At 41.7% G+C, this 16,913-nt stretch overlaps 1 protein-coding gene across 1 annotated transcript in view; it reads left to right on the top strand.

Annotated features, from left to right (window-relative positions):
• Positions 1 to 14,632, top strand: part of lrrc8ab (leucine rich repeat containing 8 VRAC subunit Ab) — a 34,435-nt gene extending 19,803 nt beyond the window's left edge. Inside the window, exons 3-4 of the mRNA XM_061906107.1 lie at positions 2,611 to 4,729; positions 14,138 to 14,632. Of these exons, the coding sequence (XP_061762091.1) occupies positions 2,618 to 4,729; positions 14,138 to 14,413 (2,388 nt within the window). The 5' untranslated portion in view covers positions 2,611 to 2,617 and the 3' untranslated portion in view covers positions 14,414 to 14,632. The remainder of the gene's footprint in view (positions 1 to 2,610; positions 4,730 to 14,137) is intronic.
• Positions 14,633 to 16,913: the final 2,281 nt, after the last annotated feature.

Below are 16,913 nucleotides of genomic sequence, written 5' to 3'. Positions count from 1 at the left end.
TTTATCCTTCTTTGTGGGGACATTATTGATTGTCATGTCATGTTCGGATGTACTTTGTGGACGCCGTCTATGCTCCACAGTAAGTCCTTGCTGTCGCTCAGCATTCTGTTTTTGTTTACTTTGTAGCCAGTTCAGTTTTAGTTTTTTTCTGCATAGCCTTACCTAAGCTTCAATGCCTTTTCTTAGGGGCAACTACTTTTTGGTTTAAGCATTAGACACATTTTTACCTACACACTGCCTCCCGTTGTTTCTGACATCTACAAAGCAATTAGATACCGGCTTCCACCTACTGATATGGAAGAGTATTACATGGTTACTCTGCCGAGCTCCAAACAGCACAGACACTCCACAACAACACATCATTTGCATACTATAATTACTGGTTTGCAAAAAAATGTTTTAACCCAAATAGGTATAGTGTGCCGTGGCACAGTGGTTGAAAAAAACTGGTTTAAATTACCGTGAGTGATGAAGCGTCCTGACAGAAGTCTGTGGTTTTTAAACTTTATTGCTGACCTCTACACGCCAACAGCATAACACAGCTAGCCAGTCGCCACAAAAAAAACAGATCCCTTCCTCATTGTGCACCCTCGCATTTACAAGCATAAAACATTAACCAAGCAAGATGTTTTTTGCACATTGTGTATGTCCTCTATATTGCTGCAATAAATATGACAATTTATGGATTTTATTTGTATTAATCACTAATATTATTCATATTATTTTATCGATCACTTTGTGCAAACACAACGCTGTTTTTATGTTCAATGTGCATACTGTATCTTGGTTGTTTAGACAGTAATAATGTGTTTATAGAAGTTTAGACTGGGATATGACATTTCTTAATGGGGAAAGTCATTAGTGGCTCTTATTTTCATGTTAGTATTTAAGCTAGCTGGCAAGCTAACGCTAGTCGGTCCATAATCCTATCAGCATGTGGTTATCAATCACGGTTTTTTTGATCATTTTAATTTATTACGGTAATACTAACTACTGTTTATGTGCATGTTGTAAAAACATCTTGCAGCTGCTGAAACAGATGCAAAGAATGCCCGCTATTGCAGCCCGTAACAATGCATGCACATTGCAATTATTAAGGCGGGCAATGTTATCAAGTTCTATTTTATTTATCATTCAATTAAATGTTTTGTTTGTTTTGTGCCGATACACTGTATACAATATTTACAACACATGTGCAACATCCATATCCTTCTTAAAATGAATAAAACATTTTTGCTACTGTTTAGCCCGAAAAGGAGCAGGAAGAAGAAAATAGTGTAAATTCCCAAGGTCATTTCACCTTTACTGGTTACAGTGGTACACACGACAGTGATGCTCATTTTAACCTAGATTCTGCGAAAAGTAAGTTTGTGTGAGCTCTGTAACCTGCTCAGTGTATTATCTGTATGGCTTTTTTCTGCGAGATGAGAAGTTGTTGTAATGTCGTATTGTAATTATTTATTCCGTATTTCCTTGATTGATTGATTATCAGCCCAGGTACAGTTAGAACTGTATGCTACATCGAATGATTCAAGCGTGCATGTACAAACCAGTCTGCCGCCCAACAAAAGGATAGAGACAAATAAGGAACATATCGGCTACACTTTGGATTCCAATTGAAGGAAAATGGCGGACTCGCGCAAAGCTCTTTGGGTGAACATTTGCCATATATGGAGCTATCCGCTGATGTAAATGTGTAATTTGAGGCAAGATTGTTTTTTTTCTATATTTCCGCGATTATTCAATGTTTTGATTTTAAATTGTGGGGACTTATTGGGATCCTAAGTACACAAAAACAAGTATTTTTGTATAAGGCCCCTTCAACACCTCCAATGTTGTAGATTTAAAAGTATCATCAGTCTCTTGATCTTTACTATAGTTTAGTGACATTTGAGGCTTATTCCTCCCCAAACTTTCAATGTAAATGATAAATTGCACTCTTTGTTGCATCCCATTTTTTAAAGTACATTGTAATGTGTTTTTCTCTGACTTTTTCATGGGTAAATTTGTAAAATTGATAGTTTAAGCTGAACAATGTTGCTTAATACAACACTGGCTTGAAACAAGAAGTTTACCCTCCCCTAAAAGTAATATTTAAAAATGCATTATCTGCTCATTACTTTTCCCCAAACTTAAGCATGGAAATTCGTACAGCCGTGACTTCGTTTTGCATCAGCACTACAACTGATTAATGTACTGGAACTCTGTTATTTATTTATGGGGACAATTCCTTTCATACTTATATATATATATATATATATATATATATATATATATATATATATATGATTAAAGACTCCACCAAGTTACAGAAAATTACACTTCATATTTAATTGACTAATGATTTTAGGCTTAAAAGTCAGTGTGACACCACATTTCAGAGATTAATTAGACCTGTTAGAGCAACAGCATCTTGTCCAAAACCTGGAATCTCAGTTTCAGTGTTCATCCTTTTTATACATTCTTCAAATGAACCATCTGGAGTCTTCAGATGTTTGTTAGTTTTGCGTTCTGCACTCATTTTTAAGAAAGCTGTCATTGTAAATAGAAAATTAGGATTCAGGTGGACTTAGCATTTCATTGTACTGAAATGTGTGTTTTTCCTCCCAGATAAACCATGATCCCCATCACTGAACTGCGGTACTTTGTGGACACACAACCGGCCTACCGTATCCTGAAGCCATGGTGGGACGTGTTCACCGACTACATCTCCATCGTCATGCTCATGATCTCTGTGTTTGGAGGGACCCTGCAGGTCACCCAAGACAAGATGATCTGCTTGCCTTGCAAATGGGTGGTGGATCAGACCTGCAAGAAAAACTTAAATTCTACGTTCAGCCCATCGTTTTCATTGGAGCCCAAAGGAATTCAGTATGATTTGGACCGCCACCAGTACAACTATGTAGACGCTGTGTGCTACGAAACAAGGTTGCACTGGTTCGCCAAGTATTTCCCTTATCTAGTGTTACTCCACACCCTTATTTTCCTAGCATGTAGCAACTTCTGGTTCAAGTTCCCTCGGACGAGCTCCAAACTCGAACATTTTGTGTCCATCTTACTGAAGTGCTTTGACTCTCCGTGGACCACTAGGGCTTTGTCAGAGACGGTAGTCGAAGAAAGTGATCCGAAACCAATGAAAATGAACGGCTCGATGGAGCACAAAGAGTCCGTCATCAGTGAAGATGTGGAGGCGAGTGTTCCGATGCTCCAAAGGACAAAGACACGCCTGGAGCAGGGCATTGTGGACCGAACCGAAACTGGAGTTTTGGACAAGAAAGAAGGCGAGCAGGCTAAAGCGCTGTTTGAAAAGGTGAAAAAGTTCAGAATACACGTGGAAGAAGGCGACATCGTGTACCGACTGTACATCCGTCAGACTATTATCAAGGTCATCAAATTCATTTTGATAATATGCTACACAGGGTATTATGTGAACGACATCAAGTTCAGCGTCGACTGTAACGTTGATATCGAGAGTCTGACAGGTTACAGTGTTTATCGCTGTGCTCATCCGTTGGCTACCCTTTTTAAAATCTTGGCCTGTTTCTACATTAGCTTAGTGGTGGTCTATGGGCTGATCTGCATGTACACTCTGTGCTGGATGCTGCGACGCTCCCTCAAGAAGTATTCCTTTGAGTCAATACGGGAAGAGAGCAGCTACAGCGACATACCCGATGTCAAGAACGACTTTGCCTTCATGTTGCACATGATAGATCAGTATGACCCTCTTTACTCCAAGCGCTTTGCCGTGTTCCTCTCGGAAGTAAGTGAAAATAAACTGAGGCAGCTCAACCTCAACAATGAGTGGACTCTAGACAAGCTCAGGCAGAGGATAACCAAGAACTCCCAGGAGAAGCTGGAGCTGCACCTTTTCATGCTCAGCGGCATTCCCGACACAGTATTTGACCTGATGGAGCTGGAGGTTCTCAAACTGGAGCTGATACCGGACGTGACCATCCCGCCAATCATTGCTCAGCTCGTAAACCTGCGAGAGATGTGGCTTTACCACACCCCGGCTAAGATTGAGGCCCCGGCGTTGGCGTTCCTGCGCGAAAATTTGAAGTCCCTGCACATCAAATTTACAGACATCAAAGAAATTCCTTTGTGGATTTACAGTTTGAAGAATCTAAGTGAGCTCCATCTTACCGGGAATCTGAGCGCTGAGAACAACCGCTACATTGTCATCGACGGGCTGCGGGAACTCAAGAGGCTCAAGGTTCTTCGTCTCAAGAGCAACCTCACCAAGCTGCCTCAGGTTGTGACCGACGTGGGCATGCATCTCCAGAAGCTGTCAATCAACAACGAGGGCACCAAGCTCATGGTGCTGAACAGCCTGAAGAAAATGGTCAATCTGACAGAGCTGGAGCTGATCCGCTGCGATCTGGAGCGCATACCGCACTCCATCTTCAGCTTGCACAACTTGCAGGAGATCGACTTGAAGGACAACAACCTAAAGACCATCGAGGAGATCATCAGTTTCCAGCACCTTCACAGGCTGGTCTGCCTTAAGCTCTGGTATAATCAAATCGCCTACATTCCCATTCAGATTGGCACACTGATCAATTTGGAGAAACTGTACCTGAACCGGAACAAAATTGAGAAGATCCCCGGACAGTTGTTTTACTGCCGCAAGCTCCGCTTCCTGGACCTGAGCCATAACAACCTAACCAACATCCCGGCTGACATTGGATCCCTGCAGAACCTTCAGTACCTTGCAGTGACAGCCAATAGAGTGAGTATCTGATGAGTTATCTTTTTAAATCCATTTTGCACCAAGTTTCAGACGGTAAACATATTTTGTCATTTTCATTTTAAGGCAACTAAAATATCTGTCCTGAACCCTGTAGATTGGAACGAGACAGGCGGCAATTTGTTACACGGTCGGTGGAATTTTATGAATAGAACGGGGATAAAACATGATTTATTGTGTCGACATACACAAAGAATGTCGCCTCTTCGCTGTTATCTTGATAAAAATGAAACAAATAGTGACATTTTAAAATACCACAGTTTACGACAAAGAGGATTTAATGTGATGTCTTGCTTATTTATGAATAATGTCAGACAAAAACACTGAACCAGGTCACTTTTTCTTTGTTAAAGTTATTGGCCAATGTCAAAATGTCCCACTATTTGGGTAGCGCACACAATCTGTCAGCCTTCCCACTTCCTGTTGGAAATGCAAACTATTTACGCAACAGAAACTGAGTGACTAATCTGTTCCGTACTAAAGTCAAATCCTTGTTTCATTGAGGTATTGAAGCAACGGACATGAATCCGTCATAGCAAAAATGTTGTATACAAATACATACTTTATATATTTTCCAAATATGCAGTAAAAGTGAAAGCAAATCCTTTATTTTAAAACAGGGTTCCTCAATCTTAGGGGCATCTCACTGCTGGGATGTTTAGCTAAATTGTGTTGGGGGCCACATTTAGGGAAAGCTAATGACCGGGGGGGCCCGAACTTCACCCATCATTGTTATTTTTATTCTGTATATCACTGAGAACCAGCATGCTTTACACTCACTAGACATTTGATTTGGGTTCGGCAACTCAAAATGTTGAAAGAGCCATATTGGACCAAAAATTAAAAAAATATGCCTAGAGCCACAAAAAAATGCAAAGTCTTATATAAATGTTAAAATTAAGGCAACACCTGATTTAAATGTCTATATTAGCTATTATATTTTGTACTATAATGGCTATGTGTCGCTGGCTGATGCAAAAAATTGTTGACAGAAATGTTGAAATGTAATATTTATTCTACACATATTTACATCATTGGAAAACTGTAGTAAAACAGAGGCTAAGAGAGTAAGATAACTCCTGAAAATTATTGGTTTAAAATGGCCAAAGGTATAGATGCGTGTGGTCAAGTTAAAGGAAGCGACAGGCTGTTTTTTATGGATTCATTACTATATTTGCAAACTGGGTTACGTTTGCTGTGGTCTGGAACAACATGGCAAACAAACAACTATCAGAAATGCAGCCAATATTACATACAGATGTGCCATAAGATGTGCAAATATAAATTACACAGCGAACATAAAGGAAATTAAATTAGCTTAAATATACCTACAAACGAGGCATAACATTGCATTAGGTACATACAGCTAGCCTAAATAGCATGTTAGCATCGCTTAGCTTGCAGTCATGCAGTGACCAAATATGCCTGGTTAGCACTCCAACAAGTCCACTAAGCTCATCTTTGCGCATTCACGCACAGCATAAAACGTTTGGTGGACTAAACGAGACAAAAAAGGAGTGGCTTCAAACATGTCTTTCTGTGACAGCGTCAGAGAAAATGTAAACAAACTACGGTGAGTTCAAGGACCGCCGAAATTAGTAGGACAAAACGGCGCTCATCAAATAACCTCATCATTAGAGCATGTTTAATATAGACAGTGGGATTTCTAACAGTTAGGAAGGTTTGTGGAATGAAAACAAAAAAATTATGGTGTGGAGGCAGATAGGAAATTAAAATTGAAGAAGAAACTGAAGCTATTGAGCGAATAGCTATTGAAGCTATTCGCTCAATAGCTATAGCTATAGCTATTGAAGCTATTCGGCGATCGCCTTCTAACCAACAATTGCATCTTTTGACCACTGGAGCAACTTAAATCTGTCGATTGGTAAGTGTTTGTTTGGCATTAAATGTGGGTGGAGGGAAAGGCTAGATGCAAATATAGCTACAAATGTACATACAGCTAGCCTAAATAGCATGTTAACATCGATTAGCTGGCAGTCATGCCTTGACCAAATATGTCTGATTAGCACATAAGTCAATAACATCAACAAAACTCATCTTTGTGATTTTGTTGACTTTATCGTTGGATTTGCATCTTTGAGTGTCGCAGGATATCCACACATCTCTGTCGTAGCATCGTTATCATCGGTAAAATGAGCACAACAAATGAGGGACTTTCGCATCTTTTGACACTGGTGCAACTTGAATCTGTCGATTGGTATGTGTTTGTTTGGCATTAAATGTGGGTGGAGGGAACGGCTGGATGCAAATATAGCTACAAATGAGGCATAACGATGCAATATGTACATACAGCTAGCCTAAATAGCATGTTAGCATCGATTAGCATGCCGTGCTAATCGATGCACACTCCACGTAAGTCAACTTGAATCCGTCCCTGATCGTGTTGTTACACCCTTCGCCAACACACCGACGAGGCATGATGTCTCCGAGGTACGGAAAACATTCGAAAAAAATGAAAATAACAGCTGATTTGTCTTGGTGTGTGTAATGTGTTTGAGAAAATGGCGGATTGCTTCCCGTTGTAACGTCACGGGTGAAAGGTCATCGCTCCGACAGCGAACAATTGAAAGGCGTTTAAATCGCCAAATTCACCCTTTTAGAGTTCGGAAATGGATTAAAAAAACATATGGTCTTTTTTCTGCAACATCAAGGTATATATTGACGCTTACATAGGTCTGGTGATAATGTTCCCCTTTAACTGGAGAAGCTAGCTCGCTAGTTAGCATAAATGCTAACATGAATACGGGAGATGTCCAAGTCTTTCCCCATTAAGAAACCCCAATCAAAAGTTAAAAAACACATTGCATTGATGTTTGAGCAACTAATATAATAAATTGTTTGTATTAAACCGACAAGGTATGCTCTTTTTGCACAAAGTGATCGATACACAGTACAGGCCGAAAGTCTGGACACACGTTCTCCTCATTCAATGTTTCTTTATTTTCATGACTATTTACATTGTAGATTGTCACATCAAAACTATGAATACACACATGTGGAGTTATGTACTTAACAAAAAAAGGTGAAATAACTGAAAACATGTTTTACATTCTAGTTTCTTCAAAAGTATCACCCTTTGCTCTGATTACTGCCTTGCACACTCTCGGCATTCTCTCGATGACCTTCAAGAGGTAGTCACCTGAAATGGTTTTCACTTCACAGGTGTCATAGTTTTGATGCCTTCACTGAAAGTCAACAATGTAAATAAAGAGAACGCATTGACTTAGACTTAGAAAAACTTTAATCATCCACAAGGGAAATTGTTCCACACAGTAACTCAGTTACAAAGGATGAAAAGCGTAAGGATGGAAAAGACAATGAAGGTATAAAATAGACTAAAAATGTACCGTAGTGGCAATATAAAATATAACATATATACCTAATATTTACATTATATATATACAGAACATGACATATACTAATATATTATACTGATTGAAATAAGACGGTGTGCCCAAACTTTTGGCCTGTACTGTGTACTTAAAGGAATGATGAAAGTGAACTCGCGTGACGTCACATGAACTGGAAGTTTAGCGGCCCAAGACCTGTTTTTTCTGTTTTTTTGTCATTAAAAAAAGCAATCTTTACAAATTAAAACAGAAAAAGATAAACATATCTAAACACTTAAATGTAAATATTATTGGCTCTTAAGAAACCAGAATATTGAATATTCATTCTAAAAATATTGTCCGTTGCAGAGGTGTCAAAGTGGTTTTCACTGAGGGCCACGTCGCAGTTTTGTTTGTCCCCATAGGGCCGCTTCTCACAGTGAATACAATTATTAAACAATTTTTTAATGCATTTTATGAATAGATTGTTTTAACATGGTAAGTTGCAAAAATATATCCTCAAAATGTAGTGTATATTACTGTAAATGGAAACAGTACCGCTGTTTTTACGGTAAAAAAAAAGGCAGCTCAGTTCCCAGAATTTAACTAAATGTAAGTTTGTTTTTTTACTGTAAACAAACAAAACTGCAAATTTACAGTACAATTTTGGCACCTGTGCTGGCAGGTTGTTTTATTTCTTACAGAAAGTCAACAAGTGTAGATTTTTCGGTGTATTACTGTAAATGCCAAAACGGCACCAATTTATTACAGTAAATAAAAGTACTGTTTTTTCCATTTAGAGAAAAATGCTGTATTTTACAATTTTACAATGAAATCTATTGCTACTTTTACATTGCAAAATTTGATGGATAACTTGCTTTAAAATCATTATTATTAGTATTGTAAAAAAAAATGGTTTGAATGTTTGATCATATATTTTTGAATAATTAGACAATATTTAAGTTAACATCATTAGCGATTACATGGACTACTTTTTTTTCTCCCAAAATACAGAGAAAGAAAACATTTGGTAACAAAAGTTACAGTACTTTATTGATACATACTATTTCCAGGCTCTCAAGGGTCAAATAAAATGAAGTGGCGGGCTTTGAGTTTTACACTTGTTGTCTATTGTGCCTTTTTATTTTATTAAAAGATGTCAGTGTGTGTAAGTACTTTTTGAGCAAATTCAACAGTACTGAGATAATAACTGAACATTTTAGTCGCAATAACCATGGTATGACACTTTAATATTGTTATAATCCTACAAAAATCATAATACCAAAAATATGTCTAATAACTGCCAAAAGGTGGAGGACTTTGCCCTGAGGAATGCCTTTGTTATGTAAATCACAAGTTTGGACCGCAGTGTTCTGTGTTTGCTAGCACGGTCAAAATATCAATGCAAGGATCTGACAACGTGGTCCAGGTTCTTCTGTACAACAGGACCACACTCCTGCTTTTAGGAATTTGCTACAAAAATGTTAATCGCCTAAGTTTTGAACTGAACTGGGGAGCCGATATGGTATTAAAGCCGGATTTGGCCCGAAGTCTGCCAATGAAAGGTAGCTTGACCCCTAATAGAATTTGACATTTGTTTGAGAATGAAAGGAAAGAGTAGTGTATTATATTGGGGTCATGGGTGCGCCATGATACGTGAGGGGAGGGCATGAGAGTCAATAGCGTAATAGCTTGATCGATTCATCCATCCATCCATCTTCTTCCGCGTATCCGAGGTCGGGTCGCGGGGGCAACAGCCTAAGCAGGGAAACCCAGACTTCCCTCTCCCCAGCCACTTCGTCCAGCTCTTCCCGGGGGGATCCCGAGGCGTTCCCAGGCCAGCCGGGAGACATAGTCTTCCCAACGTGTCCTGGGTCTTCCCCGTGGCCTCCTACCGGTTGGTCGTGCCCTAAACACCTCCCTAGGGAGGCGTTCGGGTGGAATCCTGACCAGATGCCCGAACCACCTCATCTGGCTCCTCTCAATGTGAAGGAGCAGCGGCTTTACTTTGAGTCCCTCCCGGATGGCAGAGCTTCTCACCCTATCTCTAAGGGAGAGCCCCGCCACACGGCGGAGGAAACTCATTTCGGCCGCTTGTACCCGTGATCTTATCCTTTCGGTCATGACCCAAAGCTCATGACCATAGGTGAGGATGGGAACGTAGATCGACCGGTAAATTGAGAGCTTTGCCTTCCGGCTCAGCTCCTTCTTCACCACAACGGATCGGTACAACGTCCGCATTACTGAAGACGCCGCACCGATCCGCCTGTCGATCTCACGATCCACTCTTCCCTCACTCGTGAACAAGACTCCTAGGTACTTGAACTCCTCCACTTGGGGCAGGGTCTCCTCCCCAACCCGGAGATGGCACTCCACCCTTTTCCGGGCGAGAACCATGGACTCGGACTTGGAGGTGCTGATTCTCATTCCGGTCGCTTCACACTCGGCTGCGAACCGATCCAGCGAGAGCTGAAGATCCCGGTCAGATGAAGCCATCAGGACCACATCATCTGCAAAAAGCAGAGACCTAATCCTGCGGTCACCAAACCGGAACCCCTCAACGCCTTGACTGCGCCTAGAAATTCTGTCCATAAAAGTTATGAACAGAATCGGTGACAAAGGACAGCCTTGGCGGAGTCCAACCCTCACTGGAAATGTGTTCGACTTACTGCCGGCAATGCGGACCAAGCTCTGGCACTGATCGTACAGGGAACGGACCGATCGATTCTGAAATATCAATTTTCAAGTCACAATATCAATACTTTATTTATTTAAGATCATATGTATCATTAAATGGAAAACAGTATAAGAAAGTACCGAATTTTGCGGACCATAGGGCACACCGGATTAAAAGGCGCACTGCCGATGAGCGAGTCTATTCAGATCTTTTTTTCAAACAAAAGGTGCACCGGATTATAAAGCGCATTAAAAGGGTCATATCATGATTTTTTTTATGAATGTAAAATACTTCCTTGAGGTCTACATAACATGTAATGGTGGTTCTTTGGTCAAAATGTTGCATAGATGATGTTTTACAGATCATCTTCAAGTCGCTTTCTGACAGGATGCGCCGTTTTGTTTACGTGGCTCACCTTGAACAGCGTCTTCTCCCCGTCGTCTTTGTTGTAGCGGTGTAGCGTTCAAGGACCGGAGTGGAAGTGTCAAAAAATGGAGCTAACTGTTTTAATGACATTCAGACTTTACTTCAATCAATAACGGAGCAGCATCTCCTCATCTGGAAACAGCCAGACCGGAAATGTGTCCCGTGAAAAAACGTGCGACCGGAACTCTCTAATAACTAAAGTTACTTGACTGAATAATATATATACTCCCTACACCCGTATGTTTTAGCGCTTCCATGGCGAGTTTACTGACAGGTATTAGAACTTTACACTACTTCATATTAGTGAAGTGAATTATATTTATATAGCGCTTTTTCTCTAGTGACTCAAAGCGCTTTACAATGTGAAACCCAATATCTAAGTTACATTTAAACCAGTGTGGGTGGCACTGGGAGCAGGTGGGTAAAGTGTCTTTCCCAAGGACAACGGCAGTGACTAGGATGGCGGAAGCGGGGATCGAACCTGCAACCCTCAAGTTGCTGATACGGCTGCTCTACCAACCGAGCTATGCCGCCAGTTAGAAATGGCAACAGCGGAACATGAATGCCACATAAGAATGTAGAGAAAAAGAAGAAGCTTATGTTTACAGGACTTATGCAGATTCCAAATACAGATCAGAGGGAACCAGAAGGTAAGAAAAGTTGCTTTTGCATAATATTGTGAAACAAAACGCCAGATAATGTCTGCTAATAGGTGCCCTTATACACATACCATAATAATACTAGTATGTTAAATGCGCTGAGAATCCATCAAGCTGTGCAGCTTCATAGCTTACCAAAGTTGTACTAAAAACATTTTTGACAGATTTTTGAGCGCCGTGTGTATCCATTCATCCATGCATCCATCTTCTTCCGCTTATCCGAGGTCAGGTCGCGGGGGCAACAGCCTAAGCAGGGAAACCCAGACTTACCTCTCCCCAGCCACTTCGTCTAGCTCTTCCCGGGTGATCCCGAGGCGTTCCCAGGCCAGCCGGGAGACATAGTCTTCCCAACGTGTCCTGGGTCTTTCCCGTGGCCTCCTACCGGTTGGACGTGCCCTAAACACCTCCCTAGGGAGGCGTTCGGGTGGCATCCTGACCAGATGCCCCAACCACCTCATTTGGCTCCTCTCGATGTGAAGGAGCAGCGGCTTTAATTTAGTTCCTCCCGGATGGCAGAGCTTCTCACCCTAACTCTAAGGGAGAGCCACGCCACACGGCGGAGGAAACTCATTTCGGCCGCTTGTAGCCGTGATCTTATCCTTTCGGTCATGACCCAAAGCTCATGACCATAGGTGAGGATGGAAACGTAGATCGCCGGTAAATTGAGAGATTTGCCTTCCGGCTCAGCTCCTTCTTCACCACAACAGATCGGTACAACGGATCGGTACAACGGATCGGTACAACGTCCGCATTACTGAAGACGCCACACCGATCCGCCTGTCGATCTCATGATCCACTCTTCCCCCACTCGTGAACAAGACTCCTAGGTACTTGAATTCTTCCACTTGGGGCAGGGTCTCCTACCCAACCCGGAGATGGCATTCCACCCTTTTCCGGGCGAGAACCATGGACTCGGACTTAGAGGTGCTGATTCTCATTCCAGTCGCTTCACACTCGGGTGCGAACCGATCCAGTGAGAGCTGTAGATCCCGGTCAGATGAAGCCATCAGGACCACATCATCTGCAAAAAGCAGAGACCTAATCCTGCGGTCACCAAACCGGAACCCCTCAACGCCTTGACTGCGCCTAGAAATTCTGTCCATAAAAGTTATGAACAGAATCGGTGACAAAGGACAGCCTTGGCGGAGTCCAACCCTCACTGGAAATGTGTCCGACTTACTGCCGGCAATGCAGACCAAGTTCTGACACTGATCGTACAGGGAGCGGACCGCCACAATAAGACAGTCCGATACCCCATACTCTCTGAGCACTCCCCACAGGACTTCCCGAGGGACACGGTCGAATGCCTTCTCCAAGTCCACAAAGCACATGTAGACTGGTTGGGCAAACTCCCATGCACCCTCAAAAACCCTGCCGAGAGTATAGAGCTGGTCCACAGTTCCACGACATACACGCCGTTTGTATAAAGTTCTATATTCTCAATGGAATATTTAAAGTTTTGGTGTTGTTCACTGCCATCATGTGGGACGGCGTGGCGAAGTTGGGAGAGTGGCCGTGCCAGCAATCTGAGGATTACTGGTTCAATCCCCACCTTCTACCATCCTAGTTACGTCCGTTGTGTCCTTGAGCAAGACACTTTACCCTTGCTCCTGATGGGTCCTGGTTAACGCCTTGAATGGCAGCTCCCGCCATCAGTGTTTGAATGTATGGGTAATAGTGGAAATACTGTCAAAGTGCTTCGGGCTCCTTAAAAAGGGGTAGAAAAGCGCTATAAAAGTACAACCATTTATCATATTACAGTCTACACGTATGTATTATGTGTGACTGCCATTTACTGGTCACACTTATCAATACACCATGTACCAAATAACATTGCTTCGAGTTCAGTAAGCACAACCAGAATTATTCCGTACATTAGGGACACCAGGTTATAAGGCGCACTGTTGATTTTTGAGGAAATAAAAGGATTTTCAGTGCGCCATATAGTCCGAAAAATACGGTACGTACATTCGCTCAAAGTATCTGTATCGGATCAGTATCACTGATACCAGCCGTAATTGTATTCAGCATTAGATCAGAAAGAAAATTGGTGGTACGCTATTACTACTCATAGTGTATATCTTGACACATACTGTACATAGATAAATAAACATTGGCTTAAGGGGGGGCGTAGAATAATATCTGTCCTATGATAAAAAATGAGGCGTTAATACTTTGTTATTGTAAGATCTAGGATGTCCAGGGTGATAATTTGTGCTTGTGCATTTCTACTTGTATGACCCTTCTCATTTTAATCCCGTCCCCATCCACCATGTAGATCGAGAGCCTTCCAAATGAGCTGTTCCAGTGCAAGAAACTGCGCACTTTGAACCTGGGGAACAACTGCCTGCAGTCTCTGCCGTCACGCTTTGGAGAGCTGACGGCCCTGACACAGCTGGAGCTGAGAGGCAACCGTCTAGAGTGTCTGCCCGTGGAGCTGGCCGAGTGCCGGCAGCTGAAGAGAACTGGTCTGGTGGTGGAGGAAGACCTCTTCAACACCCTGCCCACCGAGGTCAAAGAACAGCTGTGGAGAACGGACAAGGAGGCCATTTAAGCACGGCTGTGAGTTAATCAATACTCACTGACTTGAGACAAGTCCATGCCAACACTCAGACCGGATGGTGTCATGTGGAGCCAGGAAAAGGTCACCAGTTTTGTTTTCATCGCCTCATAGCTTTCCTGCTGTTGTTTTTTTAATGTGTAAGTTTGTACACAAAGTCACTAATGAGGCTTTTTAGCAATAATACTATAATAATCCCAAAGGAACATTTGACAGGCTGGGCCATTTGTTTACATGTCATGCATCGCTATGATGGACCATTGAATTAAGTATGCAACCTTATAGGCCAACACACTTAAGATGGATGTGTGTGTGTGTGTGTGTGTGTGTGTGTGTGTGTGTGTGTGTGTGTGTGTGTGTGTGTGTGTGTGTGTGTGTGTGTGTGTGTGTGTATATATATATATATATATATATATATATATATATATATATATATATATATATATACAAACCCCGTTTCCATATGAGTTGGGAAATTGTGTTGGATGTAAATATAAATGGAATACAATGATTTGCAAATCCTTTTAAACCCATATTCAATTGAATGCACTACAAAGACAAGATATTTGATGTTCAAATTCATAAACAAAATTTTTTTTTTGCAAATAATTAACTTAGAATTTCATGGCTGCAACACGTGCCAAAGAAGTTGGGAAAGGGCATGTTCACCACTGTGTTACATCACATTTTCTTTTAACAACACTCAATAAACGTTTGGGAACTGAGGAAACTAATTTTTGAAGCTTTGAAAGTGGAATTCTTTCCCATTTCTGTTTTATGTAGAGCATCAGTCGTTCAACAGTCCAGGGTCTCCTTTGTCGTATTTTATGCTTCATAATGCGCCACACATTTTCGATGGGAGACAGGTCTGGACTGCAGGCGAGCCAGGAAAGTACCCGCACTCTTTTTTTACGAAGCCACGCTGTTGTAATACTTCTATTGCTGAACTAAGCAGGGGCGTCCATGATAACGTTGCTTGGATGACAACATATAGCTGCTGTTCATATTATTAGAACATCATGAAAAAGTTGATTTATTTCAGTAATTATATTCAGAACGTGAAACGTACATATTATATCAATTCATTACACACATAGTGATACATTTGATACAGGTGTTATGAGAGCCCAGGTTGCTTTAATAGTGGCCATCAGCTCTTCAGCATTGTTGGGTCTGGCATCTCGCATCTTCTGCTTCACAATACCCCATAGGTTTTCTATTGGGTTAAGGTCAGGTGAGTTTGCAGGCCAATCAAGATCAGGGATACCATGGTCCTTAAACCAGGTACTGGTAGATTTGGCACTGTGTGCAGGTGCCAAGTGATGTTGGAAAATGAAATCTTCACCTCCATAAAATTGGTCCGCAGCATAAAGTGTTCTAAAACTTCCTGGTGGACTGCTGCATTGACCCTAGACCTCAGGAAACACAGTGGACCAACACCAGCAGATGACATGGCACCCCAGACCATTACCGATTGTGGAAATTTGACACTGGACTTCAGGCAACGTGGATTCTGTGCCTCTCCTGTCTTCCTCCAGACTCTGGGACCTTGATTTCCAAAGAAGATACACAATTTACTTTCATCTGAAAACATAACTTTGGACCACTCAGCAGCAGTCCAGTCCTATTTGTCTTGAGCCCAGGTGAGACGCTTTTGACGTTGTATCTTATTCAAGAGTGGCTTTACACAAGGAATGCGACCGCTGAAGCTCATATCTTGCATACGTCGGTGTGTGGTGGTTGTTGAAGCACTGACTCCAGCTGCAGTCCACTCTTTGTGGATCTCCCCCACATTTTCAAATCGGTTTTGTTTGACAATCCTCTCCAGGGTGTGGTTATCCCTCTTGCTTGTACACTTTTTTTTCTACCACATCTTTGTCTTCCCTTCGCCTCTATTAATGTGCTTGGACACAGCTCTGGGAACATCCAACCTCTTTGGCAATGACCTTTTGTGTCTTGCCCTCCTTTAAAGTATCAATGGTCATCTTTTGGACAGTCTTACCCATGATTGTGTGTCATACAGAATCAAAACAAGAGACCATTTAAAGGCTTTTCCAGGTGTTTTGGGTTAGTTAGCTAATTAGATATTGAAGACACCTGGTGCCACACATATTCTAATTTTCTGAGATGTTGAATTTAGGGTTTCATTGGTTGTCAGCTATAATCATCTCCTTTTTGGCAAAAAACACTTGAAATGTATCAGTCTGATTGGAATGAATGTATACATTCTACAAGTTTGACTTTCTAAATGGAATTAATGAAATAAATCAACTTTTTCATGATATTCTAATAATATGACCAGCACCTGTATGTTGCTCCAAAACCTGTATGGACCTTTTAGCATTAATGGCGCCTTCACAGATGTGTAAGTTAACCATGCCTTGGGCACTAATACACCTCCATACCATCACAGATGCTGGCTTTTGAACTTTGCGCCTATAACAATCCGGATGGTTATTTTCCTCTTTGTTTTCTGGAGGACACCATGTCCTCT

Source organism: Nerophis ophidion, linkage group LG07 (assembly GCF_033978795.1).
Source record: "Nerophis ophidion isolate RoL-2023_Sa linkage group LG07, RoL_Noph_v1.0, whole genome shotgun sequence".
NCBI lineage: Eukaryota > Metazoa > Chordata > Actinopteri > Syngnathiformes > Syngnathidae > Nerophis > Nerophis ophidion.
This window is presented reverse-complemented; position numbering and strand designations above follow the sequence as displayed.